General features: G+C 37.4%; 1 protein-coding gene across 5 annotated transcripts in view; it reads left to right on the forward strand.

Annotated features, from left to right (window-relative positions):
• The window catches only part of LOC106869031 (cytokine receptor-like factor 3), a 42,099-nt gene extending 24,527 nt beyond the window's left edge, over window positions 1-17,572 (forward strand). For all 5 annotated transcript variants that reach the window (XM_052966851.1, XM_014914533.2, XM_052966852.1 and 2 more), the window contains 7 exons: window positions 2,303-2,441; window positions 4,281-4,488; window positions 5,542-5,626; window positions 7,564-7,741; window positions 11,091-11,334; window positions 12,337-12,579; window positions 14,504-17,572. In XM_052966851.1, the coding sequence (XP_052822811.1) occupies window positions 2,303-2,441; window positions 4,281-4,488; window positions 5,542-5,626; window positions 7,564-7,741; window positions 11,091-11,334; window positions 12,337-12,579; window positions 14,504-14,781 (1,375 nt within the window). In that variant the 3' untranslated portion in view covers window positions 14,782-17,572. The remainder of the gene's footprint in view (window positions 1-2,302; window positions 2,442-4,280; window positions 4,489-5,541; window positions 5,627-7,563; window positions 7,742-11,090; window positions 11,335-12,336; window positions 12,580-14,503) is intronic.
• Window positions 17,573-18,747: the final 1,175 nt, after the last annotated feature.

Consider the following 18,747-nt stretch of genomic DNA (forward strand, 5'->3'; position numbering starts at 1 on the left):
TTTCACCCTCCCCCACTTGTTGTTTTCTTTGTTTTGCTTCCACTTTCCATGTTGGCATAGGTTAGCTGGGTTGTTGCTACTCTTCAAGTAAATAATTACAAAACTAATTTCTTTGCTAATTTCTAGATTTCTTATAAATGTTATTGCACTTTATATTCTTAAACTCGCATGTACACTCCGGTTTCTTGGACATATTCTTCTTACAAGCGGAAACACAGCCTTCTGGGTGGTTTTCTGCCAGCGACTGTAATGTTTGCTTGTATGGAACTCTTGTCATGTGCATATCTAACAATCATCATCATCATTTAACGTCTGTTTTCCATGCTGGCATGGGTTGGACAGTTCGACTGGGGTCTGGGAAGCCAGGAGGCTGCACTAGGCCCCAATCTGATCTGGCGGTTTCTACAGCTGGATACCCTTCCTAACGCCAACCACTCTGAGAGTGTAGTGGGTGCTTTTTACGTGCCACTGGCAAAGGGGCAAGAACAGCTGACATCGACCACGATCAGATGGTGCTTTTTACATGCCACCAGCACTGAAGCCAGTCAAAGCGGCACTGGCATCGGCCATGTTGGGATGGTGCTTTTTACGTGCTACCGGCACGGGGCTCACAACTACAATTTCCATTTGATTTGATTTTGATGTTGATGTACTTGACTCAATAAGTCTCCTCAAGCACGGCATGTCGCTCCACGATCCAATGTACTTTTTAAATAGCCTGGTTATGCAACACTGATATAGGCTACAGCTGTGATCTCACTTTATTTGCCGGGTCTTCTCAGTCACAGCATTCCACCGGAGGTCTCAGTCTTTCATCATTGCCTCTGTGAGGCCCAACGTTCAAAGGTCATTGCTTCACCACCTCATCCCATGTCTTCCTGGGTCTACCTCTACCCCAGATTCCTTCCACTGTTTGGGTTTGACATTTCTTCACACAGCTCTCCTCGTCCATCTGCAGTACATCACCATACCAATGCAAACGTCTCTCTTGCACACCACATCCGATGCTTCTTATATAAAATACTGAAATGAAAAATGTCCAACTAACTTTGATGTGATAAATAAATATAATGAAAAGATTTTCACAAATATTCTCAAAGTATCTTAAAGAAAGACTTTGTAATCACATATTTTTAATAAAAACTACTGAACAAAGGTGATAAAGAGGAGAAAGAGAAAGATGTTGCAAAGAAAGAAAGTGATGGTGATAGAGTAAGTATTGAGGATTTGTAGGTGTGGGGTGTTTTACAGTTCTCTATTTAAGAGATGAGGGATTATTTACATTATTTACATTTCACGGATATTTGTCCTCATCTTCCAGCTGATAGACCCTCCAGCCTTCATCAGGTGTCTTGGAGAAATTTCGAACCTGAGTTCTCATTCCTAAGGCACTTTTCGTTGGCGGCGGCGATGATGTTGTTGTTGTAATATGGCGCAGTGGTTAAGAGCACAGGCTGTTAACCTCAAGTTTCCGAGTTCGATTCCAGGCAGTGACCTGAATAATAATAATAATAATATCGAAAAATACCTAAGGAATGAGAACCCAGGTTTGAAATTTCCCCAAGACACCTGATGAAGGCTGGAGGGTATATCAGCCGAAACATTGTGTTAACAACAAACAAGATGAGGACAAATATCTGTCAAATGTAAATAATGTAAATATGTGGAATTTTGTTATGCAACCATTATGTACTATAAGATATATTAAATGTTTTTTTATGAGTCAACACCATGTTCTGCTGTGTTAGCAGTGCTCTACTCATTATTTTGTTAAGGTTTTTTCTACAGAAATTATAACTAGCACTGGTTTTTGTTATAATGCTTCGTATCAAGACATCAGATGTAAACAGACAATAAGGTCGGAGACAAAAATGGGTAATGAGTGTATATGCCATATTTCGGTGGATTGGTTGTTTGTGGGGTTTCGTTTCCCCTTCATCAACACACATCTAACCCATTTAATGTACTTTATAGTATGTTATGGTGGTATAACGAAATACCATGTACTTACAAATCAGTAATATTTACGTACCAGCTCCAGGAATGCATTTAATATGTAAACTAGTATATGCAATAGCTTAACACCACTGTACCAGGTGGCTATATAAGCGATGTGTTTGGAGATGAGAATGGATTAGATGGGTGCTGATGAAGGGGCGAAGCCCCCTGAAGCATGGCATATACCAAATCCTCACAATCTCAAATTTTACTGGATTGTAGTTTTCCAACTTTTCTTCTGCTTTCTTCTGTCTATCATCATCATCATCATCATTATAATTGTATTTATTTTTATCTGTTGTAGATTTCTGCTAACCGTTGAAGAGAATACCATTATGTCTCTGGAACTGCAACAGAATGTTGAAGAGATCATAGACTTTGCAAAGCAACAGCAGACAGAACTGCATGGACTGTTAGTTGCTCTGCAAGAAGCCAAAGATCAGGTACAAAGAGCATTGATGCTTACCAATTTCTCTTCCATTCTCTTTGTCTTTTAATGTTTGCATTTTTAAAAATTTTCAATTCAAGATTTCTCTTGGAATTATTCTCCCTCACCAAAGTCCTGCAAGCAGACAGAGGTATTTTTTAGAAATACTCTGACTTTTCATCCAAGGATGTTGCCTTCTCATCTCTCTCTCTCTCTCTAATGGCCTCTGTTCCATATAGCTCGTTACTCTCATGCCATCTCCCACTTGGCCTACCCACCTCCTATCATCACCCACATTGTGTTCACCCCTTTCTTCCTCTCCCAGGCCCCGCATTTAATAATTCTCCCTAATATTTTCTCCCCAAAGCATCTTCCCTATGGAATTCTCTGGAAGCATGTCTTTATTGCACTTGTTGATTTGCAACATTAAGTGCAACATCAATCCTCATCAGTCTTGGAGAATTAATGGCATCAGTTTTCACAAATCTTGGAGCATTAATGGCATCAATCCTCAGCAGTCTTAGGGAATTAATGGCATCAGTCCTCACTAGTCTTGTGGAGATGCTATACAAAGGCCAGGGGCTCTGTCCATTCAGACAAAACTAATAAATATAAAAAACAATAGAAACAGCTTAATTTAATTACAAACTCCTTAATTTAATTACACACACTTTTGAGTTTAATTTGTTTTTGTTAATTACTAATTAGCATATCTCTGTGATAAGACAGAATCCCATGGCCTCAGATTCAATCATTTTGTGAGGGAATCTTCTGAAGAGGAATTATGTTGAAGCTGGTCTCTTGTGCTGTGCCTGATTTGTTAACTGGGAGACACAATTTGTTCCGTAGTTTAATACCATCATTTGGCCCCTCTAGCACCTTTAATGGAGTCCACTCTGTTGCAGGAATTCAGGCCAACACATAGACTTCCTTTCTTGACCCCATTAATATTGGAGGCCCTGTAAAATGATCGGGTGACTGACCTTCCTTTCATGAACGATTAAAAAAAATTGAAGTTTCTGTATTTTACTGGGACACTGTTGTATCCTACAACACATGCCTGATGGAGTTGCAGTCTGACCAAATAGTTAAGGAGCTCCCACGTTTGTTCCCACTGCATGGCATCGTCCTCGTCGTCATTCTTTAAAATCTGTGTTTCATGCTGGTATCAGGATCTGCCATACCACTTACATACCACTTTTACAGGGTGTACTGGGTTTTTTTTCTTTTTTTTGTAGCACCATGACTAGTGAGGTTGTCATGCAGCTTGTTAGATTAACATTGCCTTTGAGTGAATGGGCCACAGTAAAGAGGGAACTGGCTTTATGAGCCAGGAGATGAGGAGTTAAAAGTGTGAGAGAAGGGTTCAGAACAGTTTTCTTTCTGTAGAGAAGCCACATGACTGCTCACATTAAAGGAAAGGATGGGAGTGAGTGGGGTGGAGCTGGAAAAGAGAGATAAAAATTGAGGTGATGAGGTGTGAGGGTGGGACCTGAAGATATGGGAAGAATGAAAGGGAGTGTGGGTGAGAAGTTGCAAGCATGTATGGGAAGACGAGAGATGGAGAAGTGGTAAAAGGGTGTAAATGAATGAAGAACAAACGTTGGAGGATTGTAAATATCTGTTGGAGGACGAAGAAGGTGACCAGCTGTGGAGATCAGGTAGGGTAGAAAGCTGGGTTTAGTGAGTGTTGAACAAAAGGTGTGGATGACCCATGATACATATAAGTTGGGTAGGGGAAGTAGGGGAAGTAGGGGAGATCTTCAACAATTATTCAATTATTCTAGCTTAGCCTGGCTTCTGCAATCTCATTAGGAAATCATGTAACAGTTCCTCTTTCTTTGTTTCTCTCTAGATTACTTCCAGTGGAGCAAAATCTCGCAATCAACTTAATAAACATTTTGAAAGTTTAAAAACGGAATTGAATGCTGCACTGGACAATAGATTGTCAGAATTGTTGTGTCAGGTGGACAAAATTGAACAGACATCTCTTCCTCCTCTTGATGAATGTAAAGATCTCATTAACCAAGGAATCTCCAAAGTCAACCGTATTATTGAAGAAGGTAAGATCAAAAGCTTTTAGTAATTTTTTGAATTAGAAATAATTAGAATTGTTGTATGGGTTGCAGTTATTGGACAGAGCCAGTCATCTTTGATAGACATGCAGTGGGACAACCAGTAAATATGGTTCCTTAACAAGAATCAGGGTGCGGCAGGGTGGTTTTGTAAGGCTTTGTTTTTATGTATGAAAGAAACCATCCCCATCTCCATGCTATAAACACCAGAAGAATGGAACTGAACACAAGAATTTATGAATTCAAAGAAATACTAATTATTTCATCTTTGCAAGATGTGAAGTTAGAATTGTAAACTAGACTCTTAGAAGAATAGACATGATTTTATTTAAATTTTAGTCTTGAGACAAGGAATCGTAATTTGGGAACGTCTACAAAAGTAGATGTTCCCAAACTTGGGAGACAGACACAATTGGTGTTTATGTTGATTTTTGTGGGAAATTGAGGGTTGGTTTGGTGGGATGGGAGTGGGTTGTAATTTTAGGGATAAAAGTTTGATTGAAGTTGTATCTTGAGAGGGTCATTACGCCAATAATGAAGTGTTTCAGGTGAATTTTTCTTTTTGCAGAGGAATGCAACAGTTGGGGTGAGATGTTAAATACAAAAAAGTTCAAGAAAGTAAGAGAAGCAAATAGATTGGGTTGAATGGTGGTGTCTGTAGCTTGGATAAGAATGGTGCAGGGTTTCCTAGTTCTGTAATATTGTTTGAAGAGACAGAAGTTAGGAATCCCAGAGAAAGTAAAATTGTAAAATAGATTTCAATCTTGCTGACAAAAAGGTATGATTTCATGACCTGTATGGAAAGGAATCCATTTAGAAGAGCAGCCATCTTGGAATTGTAGCTGATTTAGAAAGGAGGGGACAAAATCGTGTCTGTTGTGTCATCGGTTGGTCAGAAGTTGCAAAGATCCAGTTGCAAAAGTCATGTCAATTGTTTTAGAGAAAGTATTTCCTTAAGAATGTCCTAGTTTCTTGGAATTGCTATCTTTCAAGAATTCACGTTGTTGTTGTTGTTGGTAATGTTTTTTTCTTTCTTTGCAGGAAAGTTAATTTTAGACAGCAGTTCTGTGGATGGTGAAAAAGTGTCCACTTTTCGTAAAAATTCTGATTCTTTGAATCTCAACAGGTAAAGTTGTTCTGTTTTGGATTAATAAGCTTGCTCCACCAATAAACAGTCATCAACATTATTTATTAAACCTTTGGTGCCATAAAGAATTAGTCAACCTTATTAGTAAGCTTTCTATTACTATAAAATGGTTATTACCATTCTTTGTGTTTATAAAAGACAAAATGGATGCAAGTGGTGGATTGCTAATGTTGGGTAAATTTGGATGTGTGGTCAAGAAATTTAATTGATACATGGTTCTGAGCTCAAAGCCATTGTCTGCTGTCTTGTACGATTGCTTTGAGTTGACCCAATATTTTTAAGAAATGCAATTGAAGAGAGAAACTTGTGTAGGAAACCTATGTATTTGTCGTCCTGTTTGGCTGCTATTTCTAGCAAGTTGAGTGCGGCATAACATTTTTCAAATGGTTAACTGGAAAAGAAAGGAATAAAAAAAATCTTTCCATTGAAATTAAAAGTAAAAAAAAAATAAAAGTTTGACATGAAGTAAACGTTTAACAAGGGAAATAACTCGTACTATTATCTTATATCCTATCTCATCACATCTGATCTTGCTTCAACAGCAAGGGTCAGTGTTCATGAATAAATCCCCTAATTGGCTCTAGTTGCAGGAAATGAGTTTGGGATTAAGAAGCTTGCTTCCCAACCACATGACTTTGGGTTCATTCCCTCTGTGTGGCACTCTGGGCAAGTCTTCTTATATTGCCCCTTGGCTGACCAAAGCCTTCAGTGCATTTGGTAGACAGTGAAAAAAGCCAGTCTTATTGAGAAGATGACCCATCATGCCATGTGAAATAGTAGTCTTGGCAGATACTGGTGTCACACAACTGGCACCCATTCCAGTGGCACATAAAAAACATCCACTACACTCTTGGAATGGTTGGCATTAGGAAAGGCATCCAGCTGTAGAAACCATGCCAAATCAGACTGGAGTCTGGTGCAACCCCTTGGCTTACCAGCCCTGGTATGTATGTATATAAACATTATTGATTGCACATATTCAGTGTCTGTGTTTTGTTTGTTCACCATTTCGCTGTGGTATGGCACTTGGGGGATGACTCCCTCCAAATGCTATTCTGCCTGAAAGTCATAGACAAGTGAGACAACTAGCCCCTGTTCAGATTCCTGATTGATGGATACTGATATTTCACCATTTTTGTGGTTTATCAACATCATGTACCTGAACTGGGGATGAATTTGAATTGCTAGTCTATGATTCTAGACAAATAGTGTAAGAACCATTAGCTGGTATGTCACGGTGATGCATACATTTGATTAAATTCAATAATGAATTTAAAGCAGTGCTTGTGTTGTAAACATTATCGACCACATATGTTCAATGTGTGTGTTTTGTTTTATATATAGCCATAGACTGGCAATTCGATTTGTTCCTGGTTCAATTCAGGTATGTGAAGTTTGGTAAGCAACAAAAATGAGAAAGTATTGGAATCCATCACTCCTGGATTCAATCAGATGTGAGTCAGCTCACCTGTCTATGACTTTCAGGTGATTTAACATCCAGTGCTATGAGTCGTCCCCTAAGTGTGATAAGGGAGTCGTCCCCTAAGTGCTATAAGCAAATTGTCCCCTAAGTGCTATGAGGGAGTTGTCCCCTAGGTACTATGAGGGAGTCGTCCCCTAAGTGCTATGGGGAGTCATCCTCTAGGTGCTATGAGGAAGGGAGTTGTCCAGAGCAAACAAACGAAACACATGCATTGAGCATTTGCAATTAATAATTTTTACAACATTGGAGCTGCTTGTAATTCATTATTGGATGTGTGTGTGTGTATGACAGTTGTAAATGAGTGTCACTGTCATACATGCAGGGTCATTTGTTTCCAATATCCTGTGATAACCTGTCTGTCCAATTCCTTAATTAAAACTACTACTACTTGCTCAGCCAGCTAACAACACTTCCTTATTTTTTTCTCTGCCAGTGTTCCAGCTATTCCAAGTTTATCTGAAGTTGCTTGTATATCTGTCGACACTGCTGGTTCTAACAAAGATAAATTACTTGAGTATGCATCAAAAGAAATGAAAGTAATTTCCAAAGCTCCCGTACAGATTGCAGATGTTGTGGAACGACCTGGAGCTCTTTTAGTCAAATGGAGCGAGGTAAGTCTCTTCTTGTTTGGGTTTCGCTTTGATTGGTAAATTCAAACTTTATTATTTGAATAATGTCTGAGATATTTCTGAAAGACTACATTTAAATACCTGCAGGTGTCAGCATGGCTGTGTGGTTAACAAACTTGCTTTGTAATCATGTGAATTTGGGTTCAGTCCCACTGCATGGCACCTTGTCCAAGTGTCAAGTTAGTCAAAGCTTTGTGAGTAGATTTGGTAAAAGGAAACTGCATGGAAGCCCATCATGAATTTAATATATATGGAAGCTACAGCTTTGACACTAGAAATGAGGAGGGAACAAAGCCGTTGGCGTTTTGTGATGCTCATAGCTTACTGGTCTGCAACACCAACTTGAGGAAACCTGCCAACCATTTGATCACTTATTAATCAGGTGGGCACACTGGCAGCTGGATTGACTACATCCCCCAACAGACACAGGGACAGGTGTGTGCTTGTAAATGCAAAATCTTACCTGGGTGAAGTATGACTCAGCATAGGCCAGTGGTTGGCAAATTCAGGTTTTTACTGTTGGTGGGTGGTTGGAACCTATTATGTCTATGTACGAGGCTTCCTTGTTTGGTTTGTGGTAGGGTTTAAATTTTCCTGTGTTAAGGTTCATGTTAATATCTAGAAAGTTGACTTCTTTAAAATTAGTACTAATTGTGGTTCTTAGGCTTAATTGGCTAAATATTTTGCTTAATTTTTTCCTTATTCTATCCATACCCTGTCCCTTTTTATTGTATACTACTCCCAGGCTATTGAACTCACTTGCCCTCTTAAATGGGTCAGTGGAACCCATCTTGCTCATACGTCACCCTTTTTGGCATGGATTCTATTGCCGGATACCCTTCCTATCATTTACCACTTTACAGAGTGTATTGGGTACATTTCATCATTGTATCACCACTACAGAGGCTGTAATACCCTTTGGTTAGAAGAGACTAGAAAACCTTTTCAACCTTGAAGTCTCTTATTTGCTGACCACTCCACACGTGGGAGTTGCCCCATGACCCACAAAGTTGATCCTTTAATCATTAAAGGATGTTTAATGAGTTTTTATGTAAAATAGGTTTTGTATATGGTGTATACAAAGCATACATTTTCTTATAGAAATAGCAACCAAATCTTCCTCAGATCATATCCTGCTCCCTTGAAAAAAGAAGAAATCCGACACATAGGATAATATAGTCCTTGATACACTATGTCTGAACAGAAGACATATTAATCATAGCTCGAATGCCCTTGGCCATAGCTCTGGTCTGCTGGATTAGGACTGACCTGGTGGCTAAACTACTACTACTACTACTGCTGCTGCTGCCACCACCGCCACCACCAATAACAACAACAAACATTTCAATAATGGTGTTGGAAAATTTAAAGAAGTAATCATTTTTGCAATAGTTTCTGACTAAGATCTCACAATAGCCAATGTTTCTTTCCCATGTACTTCAGCATATCAGAAGAAAGCAGAATATTTGGTGATAAGGTCACCCTAACACCTTTCCTTGTCATTTAATCTCTTATAGTCAGGGCACAGCAAGGTACTTCCTAACAGTTCGTAACCTGTTCCACACATCAAACATTCCACATTGGTACATCTATGAATCACTCTGGGCCATGGGACTGTGTCATTGAGCTGTAATTATGTGTAGCCTCTTTATATGTATCTCTATATAGAATCTCTTGTAGAATGTTTCTAGAGAAGGCCTATTTCTTCTGCAATTGTCTATCATTATTGGACAACAAACCACAAACTTCAAATGAAACCTTTTCACTGTTGTATTATTTTTCATCACTAAAAAATGGCAATGCATAAATATTATTTGAAAACCTGTTACTGTCTCCGCCAAAACGTTTTCCCTTCAACCTGTAAGGGTTCTGCCTCTTTCTGATCTGTGCAGGCCTTCTCTGGAAAATATAGGCAATGCCATTAGTAAATGTGTAATTTGTATCATTTTAAAAAAACAGTATTCTTTTATTTTTATTTGATGATCTAGAGAGAAAGGACAATGACCCTGGTCAGTTCCAGGTCATTCTAGAGTAGGTGCGCTTTCCTCTGGCAGCTTCAGGTAGGGTTTGAACTCATAACCTCTAGGACAGTAGTTTAGTACCCAAAACAATCAACCTTTGCACCAAATGTAATTGCATGTTGTAATTAATTAATTATTGTATATTCTTCTTTGCATCCAGTGAAAAATGATGACTTTTAGCTTCCCTGTGTCAGGACTGACCATTCCTTCAGCTTCATATGTAAAATACCAACTTGGTTACAATTGGAAAATTGAATATTTATGACAGGCCATGGCTAATGAAGATATAAAATTAATATATTATGTCTACTTAATTGTCTATGGGAACCTTTATATATATTATTTCTGGGCGGGGGAATCCTGTATAATTAGGGACCTTAATATTTTCAACTTCATTTTGAAGTGAGATCAGGAATAAAATATAGTTGTGTGAAGTGAGCATGTAGCCATGTGGTTAAATGTGGCGATATAATTCATGTAGTTTAAAGTGGTGGGCCATATAGTTATGAAGTTCTCATTGAAGCCACATGGTCCTGAGTTCAATCCACTGTGGAACTCGAGTGTTTTCTGTTATAATTTCAGGCTCACAATCTCTTGTGAATGGAAATCACAGTTCAACGTTCAACGGAGATCAATGAGATATGAACTATATCTGCTCATATCTGAATTCTAAGAACTGTATTTCGTGAAAGAATTCTCTTTGACAAAAGTTTAGAATTCGTATATGGGCAGTAATTTTAACCAATGGGATTACCAACAATTATGCTTGTTCGAGCAAACGACCATTACATCATATTGCCGTCTTTTATGACCTGCTACATATATATATATATATATATATATATATATATATATATATATATATATATATGATAATTGTTTTTCTGTCATGTTGTATATAAAGGCAATTTAACATCAATTTGAAAGAGTACTTAATACTTTTAAGTAGGACAAAGTGACTTTGAAGTTTCAGTTTGCCTGCTGCCATCGATACAGATAAAGAGACATTTAATAAAGTGAAACCAACAAAATGCAGTGCTAGCTTTTTTACTGAATAATTTTATAGAGAGTGCGTAAGCCACTGAATACCTGGGGTCAGTTCCCTTATAACTTGATGTACGCTGGAGTTATGTTAGTCCTGAAAAGCCATCTCCATCACCTGTGTTGTCCAAAGTTGTATTTTTGTGTCACCTTCTCCTCTGATGCATGATGTAAACTGTTGATGGTGTTGCCATACTAGAAATGTGCAACTAGTGAGTCTGCTAATCCATGTCAAGCCGTGGAGTCAATGGATTCTGTTTATTTTTCAGACTGAAGAAGATTTTGATGCTACGGAATTTTGTCTGCAGTATGCGTCTGGTGTGATCAAGTCAAATGAGGATACGTGTGTCCCATTCCATAATGCCTATTTGGGTGGCAATTCGCTATGTTTAGTGAAACACTTACAAACGAACCACCCTTATTCTTTTCGAACACGATGCCGCGCGGATCCCGACACAGCCTGGAGTGTGTGGAGTGTGCCAACTGTAGCTTGCACAACTTTGCCTCACTACGGTCAGTTATCTCCCCTTATCCACATCTTTTCTTACCACTTAGAAGCAGTCTATATATCGTTGTACTTGCGACCTTTGCATGAGATCAGTTAAATATTCAGACATACAATATATATATATATATATATATATATATATATATATATATATCGTTGCTATTATGTAAAACTGGAGTATGTCCAAATGCGTTTTTCTCATTATTTAATTTTGCTTGCAATAGCCTGTTCTTTTTGTGAAACTATCGTATCTCCAGCTGCTTCAGATGCCAAGATATCAAAAATTGTCAAAGTGTAGTAAAACGGTTTTGCTGTGGAACGGTGAAACTATTTTGTCGTTTTCTGAAAAAAGCAACGTTTTGGACTTACGACATTTTTGCATTATAGCAACGATATATATATACACGCATATATATATATATATATATATATATTAAGTATGTATGTTTTCATCACCCATACTCTATGAACCAATATCGGTGTCTGTACATAGTTACTCAACTCCTGAAAATAGCTAAATCTCCCTGAATCAACACTGTTGTTTGGATAATGTTGTCCAAGGTAGACTTTTCCAGTAGAAAATATGGTATGGCCATGGTTGGAATGTCTTTTCATCATAAGCCTGTCTACGATAGTTGTTTGTTGCTTGTAGTGTTGCTTTGGTCACTTGTCCTAACTCCAAATTGGTCATTCACTTCATGCTATCCAATAGACATGTCAAATAAGAGAGTCCTTGTCTGAAAAAAAAAGAAACAGGTAAGAGTTAATGACTGGAAAAGCACCTAGCTGCAAAATAATGCTTCAATATCATATTTGTCTAACCTATGCAGGCATGGAAAAAGTGATGTAAAAACCAATGAAATGAGATTTATTCAAATTTTACAAATAATGCTGGGCTCTTTTAGTTCTCTTACATGGATGTTGTTTTGAGATGATCCATCAAGTATTTATTATAGAATTTTACAGATGATCATTCGCAGCAATTATATTTCTGTGTATTTCTTTAGAGTGGAATGCTGACAATCCTGCTTATATGACGAGTAATGAAAACCAGACGGCCACAAAATGTTGTGATGGAGAATCTGTAGTGCTTTATTCTTGTGGATGCTTGTATACTGCTTGTCAATCGATTACGTTCCGAGTGTTGGCGGCTGGGGATTCCTGTCCTGGTGATGGAGTTGGTTTGTCTATCAATAAATCGTTTTGTAATACGTTAAGAAGACCTGGTGCTGCTTATGTTACAGTGGATGGTAAGTTCTTGATAGTTGTTTAGTCAACCTATAATCACAAACGTTCCAACTGTGACCATCATGTCTTTTCTTCCCAGACATAGTGTATCAAAGATTACATTATACAATATATTCTTGCCTTTATAAGACAGTATATGTTGAGGATATTTGACTGCTATTTCTATTAAGATGGTCAGCCACAGACAGGATCCGTTGGTTTATCAGATTTACCGTTCTAATTAAGGAATGGAATAACATCATTTCAATACACTTCAGTATCACTATCACCATGGAAACAATAAAGGAGTCTTTTGTTGGACATTGATCTAGAAATAGCAGCCAAATCTCTTGTATACCACATCCTGCAGTTTGGAAAAAAGAAGAAAAGGAAAATCACATTGGATAATGTAGTCCCAGATGCACTAGGCTTGAAAAAAGATGGAATGGTCATGGCTGAAATGACTTAGCTCATAGATTGGCTTGATCAGGGCTGACCTGGGGTTGAACACCATTACTGTCTTCAGTATCATCATCATCATCATCATCATCACAATGTTATTTTAATGTCAATAATTTAATAATTGTTTTTTTCTTAGATTTTAGTCTAAACTGGCAGAAAATTGTCAGGTTAAGATGTGAGGCTCATTTAACAGTTTCAAGATAACGTTTAACAGTGTCAATCTGTGAACAGAGTAAAGATGGTGTTAACAGAGATGTCAGTTAACTGTAAAGATGTTCATTTAACAGTGTAAACAATGTCAGTGAAGAGTCTTAGAGGTAAATGAATGTTGTAAATGGGAAAATGCTCAACTGAGTGGAATGAAGTCACTGTTGTTGTAATTATTATTATTATTCAAATAGTGAATAGATTTAGGTTAAGCGTTAAGTTCTGAGTTAAGAACCTGTCAAAATGAACTTTGCATTCCATCCTTGTGTTGTCATTAAAAACAAAATACCAGTCTTGTACTGGGGTTGCTACTCTATCGTCTTCTACTACAGTTGCAGGGTGACCAAAGCCTTGGCGGTGGATTTGGAAGATGAAACATGAAAGATGCCTTAGCATTCCTCTGCATCACTATCTCCGTATCAACTCACATGGATTTCTCTTGTAGCCACGCTTTTCTGAATATTTTCAGTTTTTGATTCGCTATAAATCTTCTTATACATACTTACATGTGTATATGTATCATCATCATCGTTTAACATCCGCTTTCCATGCTAGCATGGGTTGGACGATTTGACTGAGGACTGGTGAAACCGGATGGCAGCACCAGGCTCCAATCTAATTTGGCAGAGTTTCTACAGCTGGATGCCCTTCCTAACGCCAACCACTCAGAGAGTGTAGTGGGGGCTTTTACGTGTCACCTGCACGAAGGCCAGTCAGGTGGTACTGGCAACGGCCACGCTCAAAATGGTGTATTTTATGTGCCATGTGTATATTTTATATATCAAGCCCAAGTGTGTCTATCTGCATCACAATCTCTGTGTGTGTGTGTTTGTCTTGACACTTGTGTGGTAATTGTAAATGAGTGTCACTGTCATACGTGCAGTGTTGTGCATTTCCTACTAAAACATGTTGTCTTGCCAAGGAAGAAAGTATGACCTTGCTGGGAAAGTGGTGAAGGTTGATGATAGGAAGGGCATCCATCCAGTCATAGAAATTCTGCCCCAACAAATCCCATTCAACCCTTGCAAATATGTAAAAGTGGATGTTAAAACAAAGAAGACAAGGATGAATCCTTTTCAGAATATGTTTCCTTCTACTTAAATTAGAAATCATTCATAAAATAACGAGTGGCACAATGGTTTGGTTTAATATTTCTTCATAGAACTGAAAGAAAATATATTTTCCCATATTTAATTAACAAAAACTGTTTTATAACTTTGCTTTTGGTGAATATATCTACAATTTTGAAACCAAGTTTGATTTTTCTTTCTTTTGTAGGTGAGGTGTACGTAGATGGACAAGAGATGAAAAATAAGCTTCCTTATTGGGGTAAGAGTTCCTCAGTGACCTTTGACACTGAGGTCCTGTCTAATGGGAAAGTCCGTGTAACCATTCAAGTGGAAGAGAAAGAAGTCACTTTCGACTGGAATGTTCCTCTCACTGAACCCTACCTACAGACCCTCAATGAACTGGACGAGGACTATTCTCGACCCAGAGACAAATTTTATTTTGCCATGGATTTTGCAAATAGAGATTGGATGGTTTGTGTAGAATAACCTCTGCACCACAGTTCTGTGGCTAGCTTTGCAGTGTCTCTTTGCACTTATTATCAGACACACACACACACACACACACACACACACACACACACACACACACACACACACACACACACACACACACACACACACACACACACACACCACAATAATATTTAGAAGCAGGACATGGCAATAGGATAAGTGAAAATTTAAGGTAAGCTTTCAGACCTGTGCACTTTAAGTAAACCTCTTTAGCTACAATATGACACTGAGTTTGCCCCTACAACTTAACGCCATGCAGTATTGCTCCCACAACAGAAATTACTGCACGACACAATACTCACCTTTAGCTCTTCAAAGACAAATGTCTTGCATTATTCCAGACTCTTCTTCATAGACTAATTGACCAGTTTTTTCCATTCTACTTTGTCATCCAGGAATCTATTATACGAGAAGTAGTCTTACATACATATAAGTACATGCATATATATATACACACACACACATTATATATATATGTATATATATATAAATACACACATTGCTGGATTTCATTTCTTGTGCAATTTCTAGTTTTTATTAACTCAGTATGAGAGAAGTAGAACTAAAGGTTGATACCTGAGGTTCATTTCTAACCAGCTCCAGTCTCTTGTATTTTTCAAGGTCATTTCAATTATACAGCTGTTGCTGCTGCTACTTCACGATGTTCCAGTGTTGTGTACACACACACACACATACATGCATAATATATATATCTGATATATATATATATATATATATATATATATATATATGTATGTATGTATGTATATATCAGTTCAGCATTATTTGCTTCATTCACAACAATGGAAGTAACAAAGATTTTATGGATGCTTGCCAACCATTTCTTCTAATTTAAAAGCAAGAATTTTCTTTTATAAATTCCTTCTCAGCTCAATTCTCCTGAGCATTTGTTGTGAACTTAGACGATATTTTATTATTTTCTTCTTGAGCTTTGTAACTTTTTACATTTCCTGCTTGATTACCATTTTCACAGAACAGGTTTTGTGATAACTCAAGACATGGTGCCAAGTGGATGCACTTTGGTCTTTCTACTCACAGATTTGTGTCCTATCACTGTTTAAAGTGGTCTGGACCTTGAGAACATGGAGGGTGAAACTGAATGGTCATCCATCAACTAACTGAAAGTTTGTATTATGTCAGTGGTCACCTAGACTTGAGTCTCGAATGGCTCAGTCCACCTGGCTGTTAGAAGGTAATCCTAGCTTGGAAATAACTTGCTGCTGGAAGCAGCATTATCATCAAAGTGTCATTAACTTGCTGTGCCAAGTTCTAAGCTAGGTGAGGTTTATCTTGATCAGTTTAATATTGAACTGGAGGAAGTTTAATCCAGAGCTGGTCCATCCTGATTGATTTAGTGTAAATAATGCTGGTCAACCATGGATGGATTGTCTTAATTGAAAAGCCTCAGTCAAATGGAAACAGGAATCCGCAAGAATCTGTCAAGTCATAATTAGGTACCAAGGAAAAGATGCAGGCATGGCTTGAATGGTCAAGAAGTGAACTTCACAACCATGAGGTGGTGGGTTCAATCCCATTGTATGCTGCTTCAGGTCTTTCACCCAGGATTTCATATTGAGAATTGGTAGACAGTAATTCAATGGGGTAGCTTTATCACATTGTGTCACTGATTCTGTCTGTCTGAAGATAACATTGAGTCCACTGGTCTGAGGAATACTCAGCTACCTACACGTTAATTCAAGAGCAGGTAATTCAGCCAGCCAAATAGCTGGACAGTTCCTTGTGACTGATGGAAGATGTCTCCTTTAACTGAACTCATGAAGATTTAATGGTTTGTTAGTGCAGCAGTACTTGGAATAATTATCTTGCATTCCTGTTTTGGGTAACATCCCATCTTTTGACAACGAGGCTGATCAGTCTAAAACCGTGGCACTAAGCCCACATATATTTGTATTAAATCTATGTGCTGAGCTTCTAACCATGTGATTGGAAGTTCAAATCTTTGTATAGCCATTAGGTTATACAGTTGAGCATGAAGCATATTTCTGCTGTCTCTGGCTGGCCATTTGTCTCTAGTTTATCTCCAGATTAACTCTAGATTACATATCTGTAGATTAGCTGAATGTCATGAGACAGATTCCACTCCACCTCCATGGTTGAGTGGTTATAGGAGGAAGAACAGCCAGCGTGATTGTTCCCACAAATCATTTCAAGCATGAATGCATGCGGAAATGAAACTCAAATGGCAGACAGGAATGTAATGTCTGTCTGGTTGATGGAAATTAACTTAAAGTGTTTAATTAGCAGACAATAATTTGTGCTTTGGTGAAGCAGACAGGGATAAAGGCCAAACAATGTAAGAGACTTTGTTCTTTAATTATATAAATGATTAATTAATTGAGCAGATTTGACTCTGCACTTTGTGTGATTGCTGCCACTGTTCATCATCTCATTGGTTGCAGCAATGTTGCCTGGTACAGCAACCTCCTCCTCCTCATCATCATCATCAGCAACATCAACAATGTCAGTAGTATTAATCATATCAGGTTTTAATTAATTTCAATTTTTGCCGTTAACTGTTTTGGGTGCCATTTTTTAAATTGTTTTTCTTTTCTTTTTATTATTGTTTCATTTATTTGGTTATTTATTATTATTATTATTATTATTATTATTATTAATGCTCCCTAGTACCTTAAAAAGGATGATTTCAGTTAACTTTTGAATTTTTATTTTTAATGAAATAAAATGAAAAATCAAATTAAAAAAATTTTTGCTGACAAATTTTCTCAAGTGTTTGTGTTACGGTTTTTAATTGAATTCTTCATCTTTTACAAATTTCATTTCCATGAAAACATAACATTGACAGCAGCGAGCTGACCGAATTGTTAGCGTGCCAGGCAAAATGCTTAGAGACCTTTCATCTGTCTTTACATCCTCTGTTGTATATGTATATACAAGTATGTAACTGTGTGTGTCACAATGTGTAGGAAACTAATATGAAAAAAAAATGCGGGGAGAGGACTTCGGAAAATTCAGAAGCTCCAAACTTTTCCCTCGTAACTTTTTAGGAAAATGGGTTTTTTGCAATGAAATTTTATAGAAATACCTTTCAAACGGCATACATTACGATTATAAAGAAATTTGTGTGGAAAATCTTTTCCAAGGGGGTGGGGAGAGGACTTCGGAAAATTCCCAAAATCCGAGTTTTTCCCTCATAACTTTTAGGAAAATGGGTTTCTTTTTTCAATGAAATTCTATATAAATACCTTTGAAACGGCATACATTACAATTATGAAGTAATTTGTGGGGAAAATCTTGAGGTGGGGAGAGGACTTTTGGAAAATTCATAAAATCCGAATTTTTCCTCGTTATATTCCGAAATCAGATTCAACTTTCTACAGATACTCTAGCGGTAATACTACTACTACACTACGTAGTGTTTATTTCTACTCACTTTCAATAATTTTTAATGTTTTGGCTTCAATTTTGTTTCATTTTCAATTATTTTTATGCATTTTTTAACCCTTCGTCGTTATTCTCATTCACTCATTATTACTTTCTCTCACTCTCTATCTCTCTATATACATAGAGAGATAGATACATATATTATATGTTATATACATACATACATATATATATACACACATATATATATACACATACACAAACACACCCACATATATATATATATGCATTTATGAGGGAAAAAACTTGGATCTTGTGAATTTTCCGAAGTCCTTTCCCCACCCCACTGGAAAAGATTTTCCCCACAAATTTCTTTATAATCGTAATGTATACTGTTTGAAAGGTATTTATATAAAATTTCATTCGTTTCCTACACATTCTTTTACACCCATTCCAGTACTGTTTGGGGATTTTCATTTCCGGGTCAAGACGTAAACATTAACCATATATAATATAATATATATATATATATCATCATATATATATATATATATA

Source organism: Octopus bimaculoides, chromosome 4, assembly GCF_001194135.2.
Source record: "Octopus bimaculoides isolate UCB-OBI-ISO-001 chromosome 4, ASM119413v2, whole genome shotgun sequence".
NCBI lineage: Eukaryota > Metazoa > Mollusca > Cephalopoda > Octopoda > Octopodidae > Octopus > Octopus bimaculoides.